Consider the following 18,560-nt stretch of genomic DNA (forward strand, 5'->3'; position numbering starts at 1 on the left):
TTAAAGTTAACTTTCTGCAGATTTTCTTGGAAATATAATTGGTTGTAGTACAGTTTTCTTCCATTGTTGTTTCCTCACAGAGATTATAATTGAAATTGCATGTCATCAGATTACTCATGACTTGATGAGTCTTTGTTCCGGTTAATGAATTACTTACAGTATAATGTTTAAACAGGGAATAATCACACACCGAATGTCACACATGCTCCTTGGGTGGATTAGTCTCTTAAGAACAGTGGAAAAAAAGCGATTCAGGAATACAAATATGGCGGTGATTTATGTCAACTTCAGCACGCATTCATGCACTGCACATGTGATGCAGGCGATTTTGTCAGCTTTCACAGTCATATATGTGTGAATGAAAATGGGAACTCTGACTCGTCGAGGAAGGAAGAGGCAGCAGATAGATACATCATTGAGCCATCCTAAAAATGGAAACATGAGAGAGAGTGCAGAGAACCACGGGGCATAAAAGACACAGTTGAGGGAAGTAGGCTGCTGCATGTCAATCAAGAAGCTGAGAAACAAGGAGCGGAGGAGTCTTAAAGCTGTGATGCAGGGAGGTGTTGCAAGAGGAGAGAAAAGAGGAGAGACAAGAATGAAAAAGCTTTGTGAAACTCTGCCATGGAAACAGCTACAACGCACACACACATATGCATATGGACACAAAAGCACATCCTGTTCAGAGCTATTAATGTTATATAGCATCACAACAACCATAAATTAATCACAGAGTCCCTCTCACAACAGAAACTGTTGTTTCGGGTGCCGGACAGACTGTTGGAAACTCAGCCAGGGAGAGGAAGTGTTTATCGAGTGCGAGGGGGGACCAGTTGGTGTGTCAATTTACATTCTTGTTATCCCTCTTTGAAATAAATCTCCCTCTTTTGTTACTTTTCTTGAAAAACAAACATTCCCATTATCATTGTGAAGGCTGCGTAAATCTTTCATGTTACTTGTACTAAAACTTGCACAAAGAAATACGACTGCTGACAGAGAAAATGCCATTTCTCTGTAAAGACCAGTTCTACAGTGCAGCTATCTCTATCTCTTCAGCCAGGTATGGAATAATAATGTGTCTGCTTTGTGTGCCAGTCTTGCTGTTAGATTTTCACTACTTCAACAAAGACCAAGTTTGAGCTGTGGGAAGGTTTCTTTCCTGAGATGTTTGCACCTTCTCTTGGGTCTCAGCGGTAGTCTGCAGATTCTCAGCCTGGCGGTGAAGAGTTATAATTACTCCCAGCTTGTGTTCTTGTGGGTGGTGGGAATCAAACCGCCAATACTGATCACTGAGTGGGTTTCCTGTAAACTTCAACTTTCAAGCTAGCCCCTTACTTAATATGGCGAGGTCCAGCAAAAAAAGATTTTTTTCGTCTCTCTCTATCTATGATCTGCGTTCAGCGGTTCGAGCTCAACCTAGTTGAACTTTGGGCACAAGCAAGGCTTTGCTCGACGCAGCAGGAAGCATTGGTGGCGCAGTGAAAGCCATTGGAAATAATGGCAGGAGTCTACTCCAGGAGTAGAGTTCTTCTGGGCCTAAAAATCTGAGTCCAGGCTGGCTGAACCTCTTACTAGTGTGACCGATTTAAAAATCCAAACCTGACACAAGACCCAAGGCTTTTTGCTTTATTCCATCCATTACAGACTGTTAGCTTTCCAGGCTAATGCAAGTCATTGGATCCAATGTCTTTACCTCTGGGCATTGCACTTTATATACATGACACACAAGGGGACAAACTATTGCCACACTCAGTCAGAGAAAAAACTTTTTAGACTTGCGCTATTTTCATAATAATAATGGGTCATATTGCTATATTTACTGTGACAGGTGGCGCTTGTAGTAATGCAGCGAATTATCACCCAAATCTGCAGTTGCCCTCAACTCTTGGTCATATAGCCTGCAACTTCACTGATTTGGTTCACTCTCACCACTCTTATTGATCCTGACCAGCACCAAATGGCAGCCAGAGAAAGTGAGCCACCTTTTTCCTTCGGGATGTGGTAGAGACCAAAAACAGAGCCAAAACAAGAGCCAATATTTAACTTTATTCTGCCAAGAGGCCGACAACGTGATGCTGAATGAATGCTACTGTTGCTCCATGTCTGCTGGATGTGCACATATGCTAACATGCTGACACATCAACTTTATAACGTAAGCTAATAAGTTTTTTTTTTCCAGCTTTTTCTCAGCTTCATACAACTGAGAACGGAGGAGGAGGAGAAAGATTGTGATGGTTTACATTAGTTTGAAATTCCCTCCAATACGCAGCTGAGTAAGACGGAAAAGAGTGCATTCGTTGTGTGAATATTAGTGATGATTGCTCATAAGGAAAAGAAACAAAATGTTCCTAAAATGTCTATTTTTGAGCTTATGTCTAAGTGTTTGTCAGCCACCTGAGGTTAAAATGAGGTGTGACTGTAGACAGCATGAGTGAGGGGAAGCTTTCTGATAAAGCTTGATTCATATTTGCAGCCTTTTCTTCATTTATGTTAAAAAAAAAAAATGCTGGATGGCTTGAGGAGAGGAGAGGAGAGGAGAGGAGAGGAGAGGAGAGGAGAGGAGAGGAGACTTGGACTACTACATCAATAGCACTTTAGGAGAACACTGCGTTCCTGGCCCACGTCCCATGCAGCTTGACAAGTCCAAAGAGTGGACAGGTGGTGTGGGGATGGTGCTGGAATGGTATTATGAGATGATGCCCAGTGGCCATGTGGCATCGCCCGCTCTTCGTATGGAACGAGAAGAGTCTGAGTGCCCACAGTGACCACAGCTATGAGTCACTGGCACTGCCACTTCCTGCCAAAGTGGATCAGAATGAGTGGGGCTTTGGGTCAGGGCAAGGCTAGAACATTTGACGACAAGTTTCATGGCCGGGGACAGCCTTTCAGCGTAACACGAGGCTCCCAGCTAGCAGCCAAGCGGAGATCAGGCTGATCTATTCAGTTATAACCAAAAGACTGAGACAGCTCCAGTCACAACAGCAAGAAAACTGACGTGGCTCAAGATAGCATTTCTTCTAGCCAAACTGCTTGTGATGCGTCATTTGAAGCTAAATTCATTGAAGCATCTTTGAAATGAAGAGGAAAAAAAGCTTGAATTAAAGTGCATTGACTTGTTGACGTGACTTATAAATGAGAGTGCACCCGTGTGTGTATGTGTGTGATGCAGGGAATCATCTTGTTTTGGCTCATAGCATCTCAGGAGGAAACACAACTTCTTGTAGGATAAAGACAGAGTGTGGCTCACATACAAAACAGTAAGAACCAGGTAAAGCAACTGATCCAAGATTAGTTGGAAAGGCATTGACAATTATTTGACAATAACAAGCCAAACAGGAGGCGCTCTGTTTTTAGTCAGTTCTAAATTTGTGCCTGTAAACAAACAAGTTAAAAATAGAAGCCCTCAACACGGCCAAGTAAAACCTTCTATGAAAGCAAAAAAAGGGTTAGTTGTAATCCCGTGGATTAATGGATTTGACAAGGGCATGTGCCTAGTGTAAGTAATAGAGGCCAGATTACATGTAGATAAGGCTGTGGCAGGGTGATCTGCAGGGGCTCAGGGGCTCAACCCTCTCACCAAACAAAGATACTGTACGTGTCAGCCAAACTGAAAGTAGTGGAGAAGGAGCGATTTTCTGCAGACGTGCTTTGATTCCCATAAACTGCATTGAAAAGTAAAAGCAAGTCAAGGTAGTATATAGCGCCACATATTTGAAATTTTACAGTAAAAGTTGAGCAGATTTTCAGCACCGAAATCACAAAGAGTGAAATACTGACAGATGGGAGAGCTGAAATCTTTCCCACATGTGAACCTAGAGAGATTGGGACAAGTACAACAGCGGCCCCTTCATTCAGTTCATTCACACAACCAGAGTGGAGGCGAGGTTTAGCCCTGGGTAAATCTGGCCTAGATTAAAAAGGTCTGTCAACTCTTCCTCAAATAAAGCACTGGATAATCATATTAAGCATCATATGGGCTTCCAGTATTCACTCTGACATCATGCTAAGCTGGTACAATAGTGGCATGTGCCAACACCCTGTGGCCAAAGCAGTACAGGCATGCACATACACACAGAGACGTCCTTGTGTACACACACAGAAAAAGAGCAGCTTTTGATGCCAAAAGTGACCAATTGAGGGGTAAGTGTTCAAGAAAGGGTAACAGACTCACCGTGGCAAGCTCATCAAACTTTCCAAACAGCTCATTTAGCAGTTTAACCAGCTCCTGCGCTGTGCACTGGGAGGCCAGGCTAGTGAAGCCGACTATATCTGCAAACAGGATGCTGCAACAGAGAGAGGGAGAAAGAAGTGTTTGAGTCGATGCAGGTTATTCATCGCAGCGTGTTTTACTGTATGCGGGAAACAACGTCATTGTGTGCCTGATCAGATTAGCTCCCAGGAATTTGTTTAAAATGACATTTAGGAAGCCTGAGCCAAAGTCAGCTTGAACGTTCTCTTTGGAAAAAATGATTACAGCAAACTAAGCGAACATTCAAATTAATGACCTGAAGCAGCAAAACCTAAAAAATATGAAAGAGGGAGAGAGAGAGAGAGAGAGAGAGAGAGAGAGAGAGAGAGAGAGAGAGAGAGAGAGAGAACCTGCCCCTTTCTCTAAATGACTGGTGGTGCAGTGAAGCAGAGCGACTCAAAATAGAAGCAAGAGCATTCTCATGGGGATCAAGGTGGAGACATGTCCTGTTAGGAGCTGGTGGGGAGCTGTTCTGGGATATAATGCAACCATCAAGGCACTGTCACTGTCTCCAGGTCAACTTGTATTCCCTTTTGACAGTTGGTATATTTGGCTGCAAGTGCTTGAGGTTTAAAGCTGAACCGAAATTAAAAATCTTTTTTTTATATTTAGAACATTTTTCTCACTTGTGCACTGATGTGGTCAGAATTGTAATAACGTCATCACACAGAAGAAAATGTTGAGCGAGTTGCTGATGACTCAGCAGGTATTGAGATAACATGAAGCAAAACTAAAGTCTAGTTCCACTGTCTAAGAGGAATTGAGTTAGCCCGGCTTGTTGGCTTCAACTTTCTGAGGTGAATATGAATTCAGATGTCTCAAAACATGTGGCCTTGTAGAAAAAGGTGAAAAACATCTTAAATCAACATTCACAGACATCAGGTCAACACTGCCGTCAAACACCTCCCCCTCCAACCACAGAAACCTGAGGCCTGGACACTGAAAAGTACCACGATTGGGTATAAAAGGCTCAGTCATTCACAAGCAAGGATGGAGCGAGGTTCACCACTTCGTGAACACATGTAAAGGTTATTACTACATGGGCTCAGGAACACTTTGTTAAACTGTTGTTGCTAACCACACTTTGTTTTACACAGTGTCCCAGCCTTTTTGGAATTGGGCCTGTATTCGTCATGTTTCAATATAACTTAACAACAGGCCCTGAAGGAAAGGTTACTTGTGTTGAAAACTCTTGTCTTAATATGGTCGTCCTGCCCCTGAGAGACGACTCATTATCAATCTGCATCAGAGCAGAGCAGGAACTTTCACCGTGAAGGATTTGCCCTGAGTGCTGGGCGGCAGTGGAGGGTGTGAAGGGGATTAGTCATCAAACTCTGACTGTCTTGAACAACTTGCATGTCTGCGGCGCTCGCACTGACGGCAGACTGCTGTCTGCATGTGGGCTGGAGTTTTCACAATATGACAGAGTGCTGGATCTCTAAGAGGGAGCAGCTAAATGTCATTTAGTTGTCTGACAGATGCCACGGTAATGAGGGGCAATGGATTCAATTTGCTTGAATGTTTTAATTGGCAACCATCTGTGGCTGACAAGTAATTGAAACGTTAAATACCGCGCTAGTGTCAGCACTTAAAGTTAAATTCACTGAAACTCTGAAAAGAACTGAACTGATGCTATAATGCATTTCATATCAGTGGATAAAGTAAAACATCTAAGAGCATTCGGATGCAGTCGAAGCATCTTAAGCGTTTGTACTTAATCACTCAAAAATTGAGCAAAAAGCTGGATAGATACATTTTGAGTGATCAGCTCACATGACATACAGTACGTCCACTTATTTAATCCCTCAAACTCACAATAAATTCCATTTCATGCTCGATCCAGACTCCGAGCCGAAACATCTTCTCGTAAATTGTCTTGAAAGACCAATTTTAAAAAGTTAACAGTGCTGATTATAATTTTCACCCAAATGTCTCCAGGCTCCTGTCATCCTCTTCAAAGGACTGAAGTGTAAACTCAGACAAGCAGTTTGTAAAATGAGTCATCATTTCACAGTCACACCTGCAGAAATCATTCAAAAACCAGTTGGAAATGTGGATGTGGTTTAAATAAGGAGATTAGGGGACTGGTAATAGATGTGAAGACAGTCAATGGACTGTCAGTGCTTTGTTTAAAATTTGCTAGCTTCGAAAAATCTATACTGCGACTCTCTCTTTCCGATGTGCTCATATTAAACAGGCGAGATAGTTTCCTTCCACGCACAGTTTAGGAGGATCCCCAGTCCGCTTGCTGACAGACTCCTGCAAAGCGGCACGTGTCTCGGTTCATGTCTGGTGTCTGATGTCCGTTTGGCTGCTCGACAGGTGGAAGCGGCAGACTGTGGCGGTTCTGCAACTGTCACGATGAGTACACGCCTTACGTTCAAGTGTTCTTTCATGAGACAATATTGCAGAAATTGTCTCATGTCCACACTGCTTAAAAATGGCCCTTATTTTCTCAGTCGATACTGGACTAACAGCTGATGAATTTGTTACGTAACTCAAGTGAAATGTACATCATTGTGGCCAAACTACAGGCTGCAACTGCTTTCCTTCAATAAATAGTTTGGTTGTGTTTTTGTTGGAGGATATTTCATAAGGTCAAACAAATATTTTGCATTTTTCTGGACAGGAGATAGAAGGACTGAGGCTCGTAAGTGCGGCTGTGCATGAAGCATAAACCAGCCATAACGTGCTGCAGAGACCATCCCATTGAGTGCATGGTCACAGTGTCTCATGACCTCGCGTGAACTTCACCACACTCAGTTATTTTTGGCCTCATTTAAACCACATGCGCACCACTTTCTCCATGCATGCAGCACGAGGCCTGTGTTCCATTCAAAGTCCCGGACAGGAATCACAACACCGCGCCACTGAAGATTTACGCACCAGAGGAACCCTTAAAATCACAGTACTCAGCTTTTCAGTCCTTAGTTTACAAAGATACAGAAATCTAGTGTCATGCCATCATCAAGTATTGCCATCGGCATACAATGTGGGTCAGAAGATCCTGTTACGTTCCAAAAAAGGCACAAATGTTTGTATTAGTAACTGCATAATCAGCTCATAAAAACGCTCATGATGAAGTACCTTCCCAACATGAGCAGCTTGTTCTGCTTGGCTCATCATAAAGGTATAAAAACCCAGGGATATATACTCAAACATACAAGAATGCTTATTAGTATCCGTATCCACGTGTGCTACGGCGCGGACACTAAATCATACAGACAAATACGAATGTGTGCTGAGCTTGCAGCTAATACCACAAACATCTGGGCCTTATTTTTAACTACACAGCATTAGATATTTGACATATTTGCCGCTGCATTGAGAAGCTTCACTGAGTCATTTTTATGAGTTGGACCACAGAGATGGCAGACTGTGAACTTCTATGTCTGATTTTGAATGATAAGTTGTTCCAGCTCCGGTCATTGCCGACCGCAAATCCGCTGGACTGTACCGCACCATATTCTCTGCTCAAGGTCAAAACCTCGTCCCAGACTCAAGTTTCTGTCTCGGTTAACTCATCTGCAGCATGCAAAGCACTACAATTCAAACAATTAAGCCACGTAATACAAACCTGATTTTCCCCTTGGTAACTAGAACTTGTCTAATATCCAATATTGTCTAATTCGACCCCCCCTCACACCCTCACCCATTATTTTCTCTCCAATGGCACATATTCAAGCAAAGTTATTCCCCCAATTATGCTAATCTCAATTTTCCCTCTGTGGGAGGCATTACTATAGCTATTTTTGCTGATGTGATTTCAATTTAATGACATAGCAGACGGCACAGGCCACGTGCCAACTCAAGGGATAACTTCAGACGGGCCCCTCGGGAGCGGCAGTGTGTGGGCAGTGTGCGTGTGCTGACGTCAGGTCAATAAAGGGTGTAACACAGAAGAGTGTGTAAGGTGCTTACTGCACATTTTAGAAGGAGAAACTGTTGGCGATCGCATCTGCAAACATTACAAAACCTCCTGTCAGTGACCCAAGTAGGTCATCTTGGAGACAGAGTGGCATCATTTCGAGTCTTCTGATCGTCCTCTCAGTGAACTCATTTGTTTTTTTCTAAGAGTGATTTAATGCAACCTTTTAATAAAAGTCTTTAAAAGCTTCCTTCCAACTGAGCAACATTACATCTATTTCATAAAGTGAATACCTTCTCTGGCGGAAATTTGCCGTTAACTAGCTTTTTCTGCGTGTTTGCTGTATGCCTGACGGTGGAGAGAAACGTTATAAATAGACATGCAGGAAATGTGAATTAAAAAACAAAGAGTGGTGAATATGCACGCTGGATTAAAGTGGATTCTAAATTATAAAGTGATGATGAATCGGAAAGCTCTTTCATTAAAAGAGCCATGTGATATTAAACAGTGCTTGCTCATAATTTAGCACTGTTTTCATATAATTAATCACATAAACAATAAAAATGCAATTTATGAGAGGCGATTTGCTAAATTAAGAAACAATTTTGAACGAATTACTGGTGGTTTAAAGATGTCCTTTCCTTATAGGAATCACTGTTGTTTTTAGCTTGCTTTATAATGCCTTTTTTATCAGTTGCTATATTACAAACCCTAAAAATAATTCAAGTATGTCAATATAGGGCTATAATATCCCACATACCCTGTTAAAAAAACTTCAGGTTTGTTACTTTGGAGTCACATTTTTTTCTTTTAGTGAGTGATTGCTACAATATCCCCTAGGCTGGATTTTAATCAGATCAAACACTGCCCACAGTCTCAGAACATAATGAAGAAAACTCTGAGTACATTGTGCTGCACAGTGTTTACTTTCTAATTACAGTCCACCCAAATCACATAAATCATGTCTGCATCCAGTCTAGATCACTCTCAAAGGGTGGCGCTATCTGAAGGAGTTCAAGGCACAAAAGCAATCAGCAGAGCTCCGCTGAGATGTGCCCATATTTAACCACCGTGTACACACACACACACACGCATTCAGGCGCACACACAGCGTTATGCAACGAGAATTTAGTCTCCATTGCATTTAATCCCCTGTAGCAACTTAATCCCGGGGCTAAGCAAACTCTCCTCCTCAAGCCTCGCTGCTGCTCAGAGAACACAGAGAAAGGCAGGAAGAAGAGGACATGAGGAAAGGAAATAAGGAAGTGTCGGAGCATGAGAAAGGAGATTTAGCAATATGGTAAGAAATGCCGATTGTAGTAGGTGATGAAAAGGAGAAGTGAGAAAATCTGGTTTATGAATTGCAACAGATGGAGCAGTGAATGTCACCATATCAAACGTGCTGTTGACACGTTAGCGACGAAGGGTCAAAAGGTCAATCACAGCCAACCACAGCTGCAGGTGTCAGTGGTGGATTGTAACTAAGTGCATCTTCTTAAGTGCTTCACTTAAGTATGATTAGGAGGTACTTTACCTGAGTATGTATTATAGTATTTACAAACAAACAACAACAAAATATAGAATCAGTTCAGAAAATATTATTGGCTGCTTTAGGTTAAACCACCCAATAGCACATGAAGTAGTAAATTATCTCCCTCTTGCAAAGATACAACATTAAAATGCCTCCATAATAATAATAATACAGTATATAACACATAATACTGACAGGTGTGATTCTGCTGCATCATGAGTACTTTTACTTTTGATACATTTTGCTGATGATACTGTTTTTTCCTTAGAACATTTTGAATGGTGCACTTTGACTCGTAGTGGAGTACTTTTACATTGCGGTGTTGCAAGTTTTCTTATGCAATGGATCTGAATTGTTCTATTGCTGCACATTGTAAAATAGCAGCCAAATGAAGACAAATTAATGATATTAAATGTGCCATAAACTGATAGCAACTGGTTTATTTCCTGGAAGGAGGGAGGATGAGGTAAAAAAAATGGCCAGTTGGGAGGAAAGAGGATGAAAGAACAGTAAGAAGGTGGAGATTTACTGAACCGTCGTGGTTTTCCAAACTGTTGGGAGCTTGGCAAGTGTGTAGGACATAGCACAAGTGCCAGAGGAATCTCCTCCTGAGTAAGCATGGCTTAAGCTGCCTTTCTATTCCCCAGTGCGATCCAACAATCTAACTCTAAACGCCTTGCTTCCCTGGGGGCTACAGAGATATGACGGCCCAGAAGTTGGCATACGCACCATTGGCATATTAGCCTTAGCCCAGCAAAAATATGCCCAGATTTGGGTTTGTTCTTGTTGCCCATACAGCAAAGAACTCAAAAAAAATGCCACCAATATTAAACAAATGGAAAGTGCAACCTAATGTCTTTGGACTTTTCAGGACTAATAATAAGTGAGGCTCTGGCTAACCCTTGGTATTCAATGTGAAGAATTTCAGTCTTTGCAGCCTGGGGCGGTGTTAATGTTTCCAGACACTGTTGGGTCAGATCACACTACACTGTGTAGCTCAGTGTTCTTTCCAAAGGACATGTTTGGTCAAGTTATTCGCTTTTATTTAGTTTTAGCACCATAATGCATCGAGACAGCGTTAATGCCACTATTTCAACTGGAAATTCTCACATGAGGAGTATATAGTGTCTCCAAATACCACTGTTAAAAGCTGCATTAGTTCAGTTCACTCACAGCTGAGAGGGGTTTATATATCAATGGGATTAGTCTGCAGTTGTGCTGTGCTGATGTGAGGATCCTACCTGACATTGTCATGGCGCTGGATGTAGATTTTGTGAAAGATCCTTTCTGGGGGCTTCAGGAAATCCTCTTTCATCTCCATAGCTACGTTCCTGGGCAACAGACTCATTAGCAGGCGCTCCTGCACGTGTGAGTGTGTGTGTGTGTGTGTGTGTGTGTGTGTGTGAAAGAGAGAAAAGATAAAGTAAGTTTAAGTATACATTTATACAAAGTTATCATAGGACAAAGTGTTAGTAGAGATAAGAAATGTGCCAGACATAAAGGCATGAAATCTAACAGAAATGAATAATGTGTCGAAATGACTCACGGCACAAGAGAGAGAGAGAGAGAGAGAGAGAGGTGGTGGCGGTGGGGTGGGACAGGAAAAAAACATCTAATTTTACCAGCAGTTCCTGCAGTGTACAGGTGCCTGTACCTGTTTCTCGTTCTCATCCTCCATGCGGAGTTTCTCTTCAATGCAGTTGCGAGCCTGCAGGAAGGCCTTCCTCTGGGCTCGTTCTGTCAGGATGCGCACAAACAGCCCTGACAGGTTGACACTGGTGAACAGCACTGTGTTGGCAACCAACTGCAAACAGAAAACATGAAAGTCACAGTTTTAATTCTTCAGTTAAATACATACAGTGTTAGGACACCATAAGGAGATGCAGTGAATCTGTGTGTTTGCATTCACTGAAACCAGGGTTCAGGTACCCCAAATGGGGTATTTGTGCGTAATATAGTATTTTTTTTATGCCTTTGCACACCCTCGTCACTATGTCTATTTTGTATTTATTATCGATTCCACATAAAGGTTTTTAATGAATTTTAAGCTTTGGTTGTTTGTAGATTTGTAATGAACTGTGTTTCAGTGTTTTTCTTTCTTTTCGTATCTGTTGTGTGTATATTCAGTAATCTGGGAAGCTGCTGCACAGAATTACCCTTACAGAATTAAATTGGCTAAATTCCCTATAAACTCTCCCATTTTTAACTCTTTGGTTTGGAGTATACACTGTATAGAGCTATGCATAACTATTCTAATAATAGATTTAGTTTTACAACTTTGATTCCTGAATGAGGGGTGGGCGAGAGGGTGACAGGGCCTAACATTTCTCTATTTTGGGGTCTGTAACATTAAAACATTTGAGAATCCATGCTGTGGCTCATCCATCACAGCAGATGCACAGCAGCATGACTGCTTCAACCTTGTGCAGGACACACAGTAGAGTAGAGAGTGTTTTTTTCTACTTGACTGAGGTCGGCTGACTATGACTTTGTACGAAAGCCAAACAAGGTCCTATGTTCACCTCTAGACTGGGGAGTAGCAAGCTGTCACCCTGGGCAGTAATTATACATTTGTGCGAATAAAAGAATTCATTCTCTTCGTATCTTTGGTCATTCATCATGAGTGTTTTCTGCAGCTGGAGTCAATGATAGTGCATGCTTGACCTCAAGAAATGCTATTACAAATTACACTGCACTTCACTTGTAAAAAGAAAAAAATCAGGGTATTTATTTTTCATTGAGCACCATGAACACACTGTCAAAGCTTCACATGATACACACGCACACACAACTTCTCAGATTTAACAAACTTCTATCGCCGCAGACAGGCATGTTTCCCAGTCCGATGAATAATGGATTGCCTTGAAAAGACTGTTTTTGGCAACAGCAGTCTGTCTTTGTGCTTGGCAGCAGTGCTGGCGAGTGTCAACATGTTCAAACGATGCTCAAGTTACTTTACAGCCTGGAGTAAGTCAATGTGGACATCTGAGTTGAGTGGTGTACAACACTCCTCTGCTTATCTGTGGTGATAACCCTAATTTGCCTTCAGGTGGCAATAATTCACCTTACTGCTCTGCACTCACTCTCATCCATTCACAGTTAGTAAGATATAGCTCCCTATTGTCTCATGCAGTGAGCAAATTACAATCTTCACATTAACTTTTATGTGAAGGAATTGTTTCCTGTAGCATTGTAATGTCTATAACATTTAGAAAATATATCACTATAACATTGCACATTATCACTCATGATTGTTCAGATAGAGTGAATGAGCTTTACATTGGGATTTAATACACTGATTGTTCAGTTTTGTTTTCTGTTTGTCTAATCCAAGCTTTATCTCGACATGTATGGTTATGTACTGATGGCATATAACTAAAAACTCTTTGATGTATCCAGAAAATGTGGCACTAAAAAGAGTGGGCTCTATATTCTTGACAGTACACGACATCGAGATGCACAGCAAGAAATAACCTATTTTTCAGGTTATATTCTCTACAACACTCGCTTCAGTAATAAGATATTTCAGGTACACAGAGCCATGAAAGCAGACAGTCCTACAGGCTGAGTGCCTGGGACCTTGGTGGGTGGTTTGGTGCAAGCCGGGGCTGTGCGGGGTCATGCCACACAGCTCATCTCTAAGCTTAATGGATTAGCTATCTCCGGTAGTCCAGCTAACACTGTCCTTCACATGGCTATGCAGGTATCTCATAGCCTACATACAGGAAAACAATCTCCTCGGCGAATACGCTGTCATCATCCGAGGGCGTGATGAACTGATCACGTCTCAATTTCCTTCCCCCAAGAAATGCACAATCTTCATGTCATATGCTGCACGGGGGCAGAAATGTTCCATTACCCCCGGAGGGTTTGAGCGATGTGACATATCTTCTTTCCTTACACACCTGATGACAGTCAGAAATCTGAGTGTGTGTGTGTGTGTGTGTGTGTGTGTGTGTGTGTTCCATTGTGACAGAAAAAGGTGCAAAGATATAAATGTACTGGGAGTGGTGTACCACTTTCTATTTCAGCTCAGAAATGGCATGCATGACTTTGCCCTCTTTTTCATAACTGAAGCATATAGTGTGGTGAAAGTGTGTGTGTGTCTGTGTGTGTGTCTGTATGTGTGTGTGTGTGTGTGTGTGTGTGTGTGTGTCTGTGCCCCTCTGTTTGCCCTACTTCTGGTGCTAGCAGGATGTCACTCTGGTGCTTCATTCCCAGCCAGCTCCTTTGGGGCTGAATCATATCCCAGGGGAAACAGCCATGAGTATATACAGCACAGACTGCTTTGCTTACTCATTTTGTCTGTGTGTGTGTGTGTGTGTGTGTGTGTGTGTGTGTTATCGGTTTAGGGGCCTGCAGGTATGCATCGCCACATCTACGGCCTATACAGTAGTCCACTATTACCTCACCTCAGTAAAGATGTAGATGTGATGTGACGTTTTAGTAGTTTGCAGAGGGCGAGAAAAGAGGTGTTTGAGCAGAAATTCACACCGTCTCACTTTGCATTTGTCCACTGCATGCCACCAAAAGTTCAGGTCGTGAGTCTTATCTGAAATTCTTCTTTGTGGTCGACATGAGCTGGTCTTGTTTGTAACCGAATTACAGTTTTGTCCAATTTGATCAAAGCCTGAGCAAATCCCATCAAGTCCAACCCCAGGGAGCTGTCCCTGGTGCTGAACTGAACTCTAAATAGTGTGTTCCACTGCATGGGCCTATATCATATCTCATTATGCGGCACATGTATGTAGATGAAGCTGAAGTGATGATGATTATATGACTATTCATGGTAAAAACATCAACATACAAACCATTAATGAACGTGAAAGCATGCACGTACCGTTCTCCACAGTTTCTGCGTTTTCACTGTGACAGAGGTGGCGGTCACAATCAAATGCGAGATGGAGACCATTATTCCCAACACAACCGCCAAGAGCGTCCGCACGGGCAGGAGCGCATAGGCGACGAAGGTGACCAGGATGAGCTGCCACATGCCCTGCTCCGGGGACGTCGGGGGCTCCATCCCCATCGCGCCCAGCGAGAAGGGACAGCAGAGGAAAGAGAAAGTGAAGCCGAAGAGCAGCGTCAGGTTGACAATCTGTTGGAGCTGAGTCACTTGCAGGTACTTGACATTAGTTACGATGAACAGGGAGACGAAGATGACACAGTGGACCGGATGGGACCCCTTGGAGATGGTGAGGCTGGGGCCGGACAGCAACTCCACCACGGCCAGCGTCGAGGACATGAAGATGAGGACGGCCAGGGCTTTGAGAGTGGATGTCTGCTCCAGCTTCAGGTTGTAGTTTTGGAAGAGGGACTCGAGCTCCTTGCAGTCGAACTCGTCCTCACACACGATGGTGGTCAAGGGGACACCCGGTGGACAGTGACTTCTCTTCCGCCTGGTTTTGACTTTCTGAAACGGTATTTCCTCCATGTCAGTGCCATTCATAAACTGAATACCTGCTCACAGCTTAGGTCAAACGGAACACCGGATCCCACGCCGACACAGACCGGAGCCAACGGCGAAAGACGCGCACAGCAGGCTGGAGGCTGAGCGTCCCAGATAGCCGAGACTGGCCGGTGGCCACAAGACGCGCTCCACACTATCCACAGGTTGAATTGTGTTGTTCGGAGAGATCCGCTGTCACAGAAAGCTTCATGGTCCGGCTGTATCTGCATGCGATCTGAAAAATATCTCTCAGTTTATTTCGTTTGAGCGCCACATGAGGAGCAGCGCACACGACGCCTAGTTCAAATGGTAAAAGCTTTTTTTTTTTTCTTTTTTTTTTTTTGCGGGGCTCAGATAGGATCACGCCTGCGCATTATGAGGTGAAGATAAGACAGGTCTCAGCTACTCAACACACAGTCAAGACGAATTGACTGGCGCGGCTGCAGAGCTCCCCTCACCAGCCTCACAGGGCAGTGCATACATCATCCATAACGTCCTTTTCTGTTCCACCTACACATGACATGTTTCCCCCAGCAAAGCCTGCATAATCAATTTTTTTTTTTTTTTTTCACGTGTTGATTCATTAATGCTCTCCCCCTTTCCTGTCTCCTTCACATGCATTAACACAGAGGAGGAGAGGAAAGAAGCAGAATTAACAGATGCACTGTATATGAGAGCTTGCAGACCGTGATTCATGAAATTCCCTCTAGAGATTCTCCTAAGCTGGCAGCTACTGCATTTGCTTGGCACAGGCACGGGATATCATGCTTGCATACCATTCATCATATGATTTCTGTGTTGCCAGTGAGGCAGCCACCCTCACCATCAGCACCCTCTTGGCATTCAGGGGGTGGTGTCTCATTCATTACCAGGGGAAGATTAGTCATCCGTCACAGGCTGCCGTTGCCATGACCCGTCAGTGCCAGGCAGGGTGTAAGAAAGTGACAGATGGATGCCAAAGTCCAGCACTCTACCAGGACACTAACATGCCTTCTGTTCCCCTCCCATAGCTCCCTCTTTCTCCCTCGCTCTCCCTTTCTTTCTGTTAGCTGTTCGTATTCCAGCTTTCACTGATCTAACTCAGCTATTGAATGAGTGTATACAGTGTGGCAGGTAGAGAAAGTGAGAGAGAAATGGGCTGTACTGGAAATAGAAACAGGGGAATAAAGTATTTGGCAGCTGACCAAATTCAGAGACAAAAAAAAGAAAAAGAAAAAAGAGAGAAGTGGTGCTGTGTAAAAGACCAGCCTGGGCATGGAGAAGCATCAAAGTGATCGTTTTATGAGGAAGAATAAGACTTTTGCATGCTGTACGATAGTCTCGAATAGTTTCTGTGAGTACAAAAAGATCATTTGATGCTGAAACGATTCGTGGATCAATCAGTGGGCGGAGTGGCACAAAATGAATCTGCATCAATTTTGACAATCAGTTAACTGTTCCAGTCGATTATCAAAGGAAAACTGTAAATATTCTCTGGTCCCAGCGTCTCAAACGTGAGAGCCCTCTGATTTTCCTGTTTTATATCATTGTAAACTGATTATCTGTGAATTTTGGACTTTTAAGATGTCATCTTGGGCTTCTGGATTGAGACATGTGGCACACACATATTCAGAGTGGAAAATAAACGTCCAACAAAAACGGGTTAAATTTAAAAAAAGAATGAAATAAGCAAATAAATAAAGAAAATTCAATAAATAATAATACATGGTAGTATGAATACATGTGTGCAACAGAAATGAAATCACCTTGTAGATGCAGTAAACACAGGAAATACAGTTAGTCAACTAAATTTAATATCTAACAATGTTGTAAAGGCAAAAAAGAGAGAAGAAAGAGATTTAAGCTTGCCAAAATAAGAGATTCCATACAAGGTCTTAAGTCCTAAACAAACAACAAAACGCTTGCTGTCACACTCAATGATCAGTCGGGATACAGCTCGTGTCCACAGCAGCCGTTACCGTCCCCTGTTTTCTGCCTGCCACTCTCGCTCCTCTGCGTTATCTATCCCTGCTCCTCAAAGAGAAAGATGTGGGACACAGGATGTAGGACACATAACTGTCTTATCTACAAGCGTTTTACTCGTCACTGTTCACTGGACTTCATTAGGTGACACACAAACAGCGGTGTGTTACTGTAGTGTGGCTGTCAGTGAACAGGACACGGTAACAGAGGTGATATGCAAATGAAACAATGTGTCGTCATTTATAGTCTGTCAGCCAGAGTGTAATTAATCTGGAATTGATTTCCTGTCATCGCCCTGATCAATATTTCAATATTCCCTGTGTGGCAGCTCCTAACCTAATCTCAATCATGAGAGCTGCTGTTTTATAATTTTGCAAGCCATCACATATTCTTTTGATGCAAATGTCAGTCTGTGCATTCAGACAAGATGAAAATCTGGCATTCAGATTGCCATTTGTGTATCTGCACGCGCAGGTTTGTTTGTTTTTTCTGATTGACAGTTGGTTTCTTTGCATCTGTGTGAAGGCGTGCAGCATTTCCAGGAGGACCTCTTGGCCTGTTTGTGGCCGGGAACATCGGGGGATGAAAGCAGAAGGTATAAAAGTGTTATTCCCTCCGCTTCTGATGGCTTCAGGTGTAAGTGCACGGTCGCACTCTGCTAGCCCTCATCTTCTGAGAACAAAAAGAGGCCTTATGGGAGTTCACACCACAAAGCTGCACTCCAAGGGCATCGGACAAGGAGACAGCAGCCTGCTCCCTGCTGCGTGCCTCTCCACTAAAAATCGTCTTCACTTCCTCCTCCTATGCCTGTCTTTCTATTTCTGTCTTTCGCTCTTTCATCACACAAAAAGAAAACGTCTCAAACTGAAAGACATGAAACAGCTGAGCATCTGAAATGATGTAAAACAGCTGATTATGTATCTGACATATTTACATTGCAAAAATCGTTATTTGAATAACAGCTTGATGACTCAACAGCTTGAGCTCTCTGGAGCAATTAAAATCTTCTCCGCCACATGTCAGTTGTATAGCTTCTTTCCAAAAGCTGATCTATGGCACATAAAAGATCTTAGCAAATGTTTCATGTTGGGCCTTTGGTCATGTCTCAAATGTGGCTTTTCCTGTCGACTAAGCAGCGAGAAACATCTCTTTCCCTCTCAAAAAAGGCTTCAGAAAGATTTGCACAGCCTTTAATTCTCCAACCAGCAGGATGTTTCTGCATGTGGACACGGATGGTGCGCACACACCGCTGCTTTGGACCAGGAGAGGGACACAAAGGGTAGAAAAGAAGATGAATGAAAGAAAGCAGAGCATATGAAAATGAACGCTCAGAGCTGCTGCCTCCATCTAAATAGTATACTCTGTGTCATCAAGTGATCATCTGTAGTGATAGCCCAGAAGCTGGCAAGTCCCACCAGTGTCCAGATGTGGCTGAAGCATTGCTGGTCTCATAATCACAGACACATTGGCTCAACACCAGCAAATGAAACAGCCAAGGCAG

At 43.0% G+C, this 18,560-nt stretch overlaps 1 protein-coding gene across 2 annotated transcripts in view; it reads right to left on the minus strand.

Moving 5' to 3' along the window:
• LOC143329152 (adenylate cyclase type 1-like) overlaps positions 1-16,286 on the minus strand; it is a 34,564-nt gene extending 18,278 nt beyond the window's left edge. For both annotated transcript variants that reach the window (XM_076744913.1, XM_076744912.1), the window contains exons 1-4: positions 14,489-16,286; positions 11,303-11,452; positions 10,890-11,008; positions 4,172-4,283 (exon numbers count right to left, since the gene is read on the minus strand). In XM_076744913.1, the coding sequence (XP_076601028.1) occupies positions 4,172-4,283; positions 10,890-11,008; positions 11,303-11,452; positions 14,489-15,097 (990 nt within the window). In that variant the 5' untranslated portion in view covers positions 15,098-16,286. The remainder of the gene's footprint in view (positions 1-4,171; positions 4,284-10,889; positions 11,009-11,302; positions 11,453-14,488) is intronic.
• Between the last annotated feature and the right edge of the window lie 2,274 nt (positions 16,287-18,560).

The sequence above is a fragment of the Chaetodon auriga genome, chromosome 12 (genome assembly GCF_051107435.1).
Source record: "Chaetodon auriga isolate fChaAug3 chromosome 12, fChaAug3.hap1, whole genome shotgun sequence".
In the NCBI taxonomy this organism is placed as follows: Eukaryota; Metazoa; Chordata; class Actinopteri; order Chaetodontiformes; family Chaetodontidae; genus Chaetodon; species Chaetodon auriga.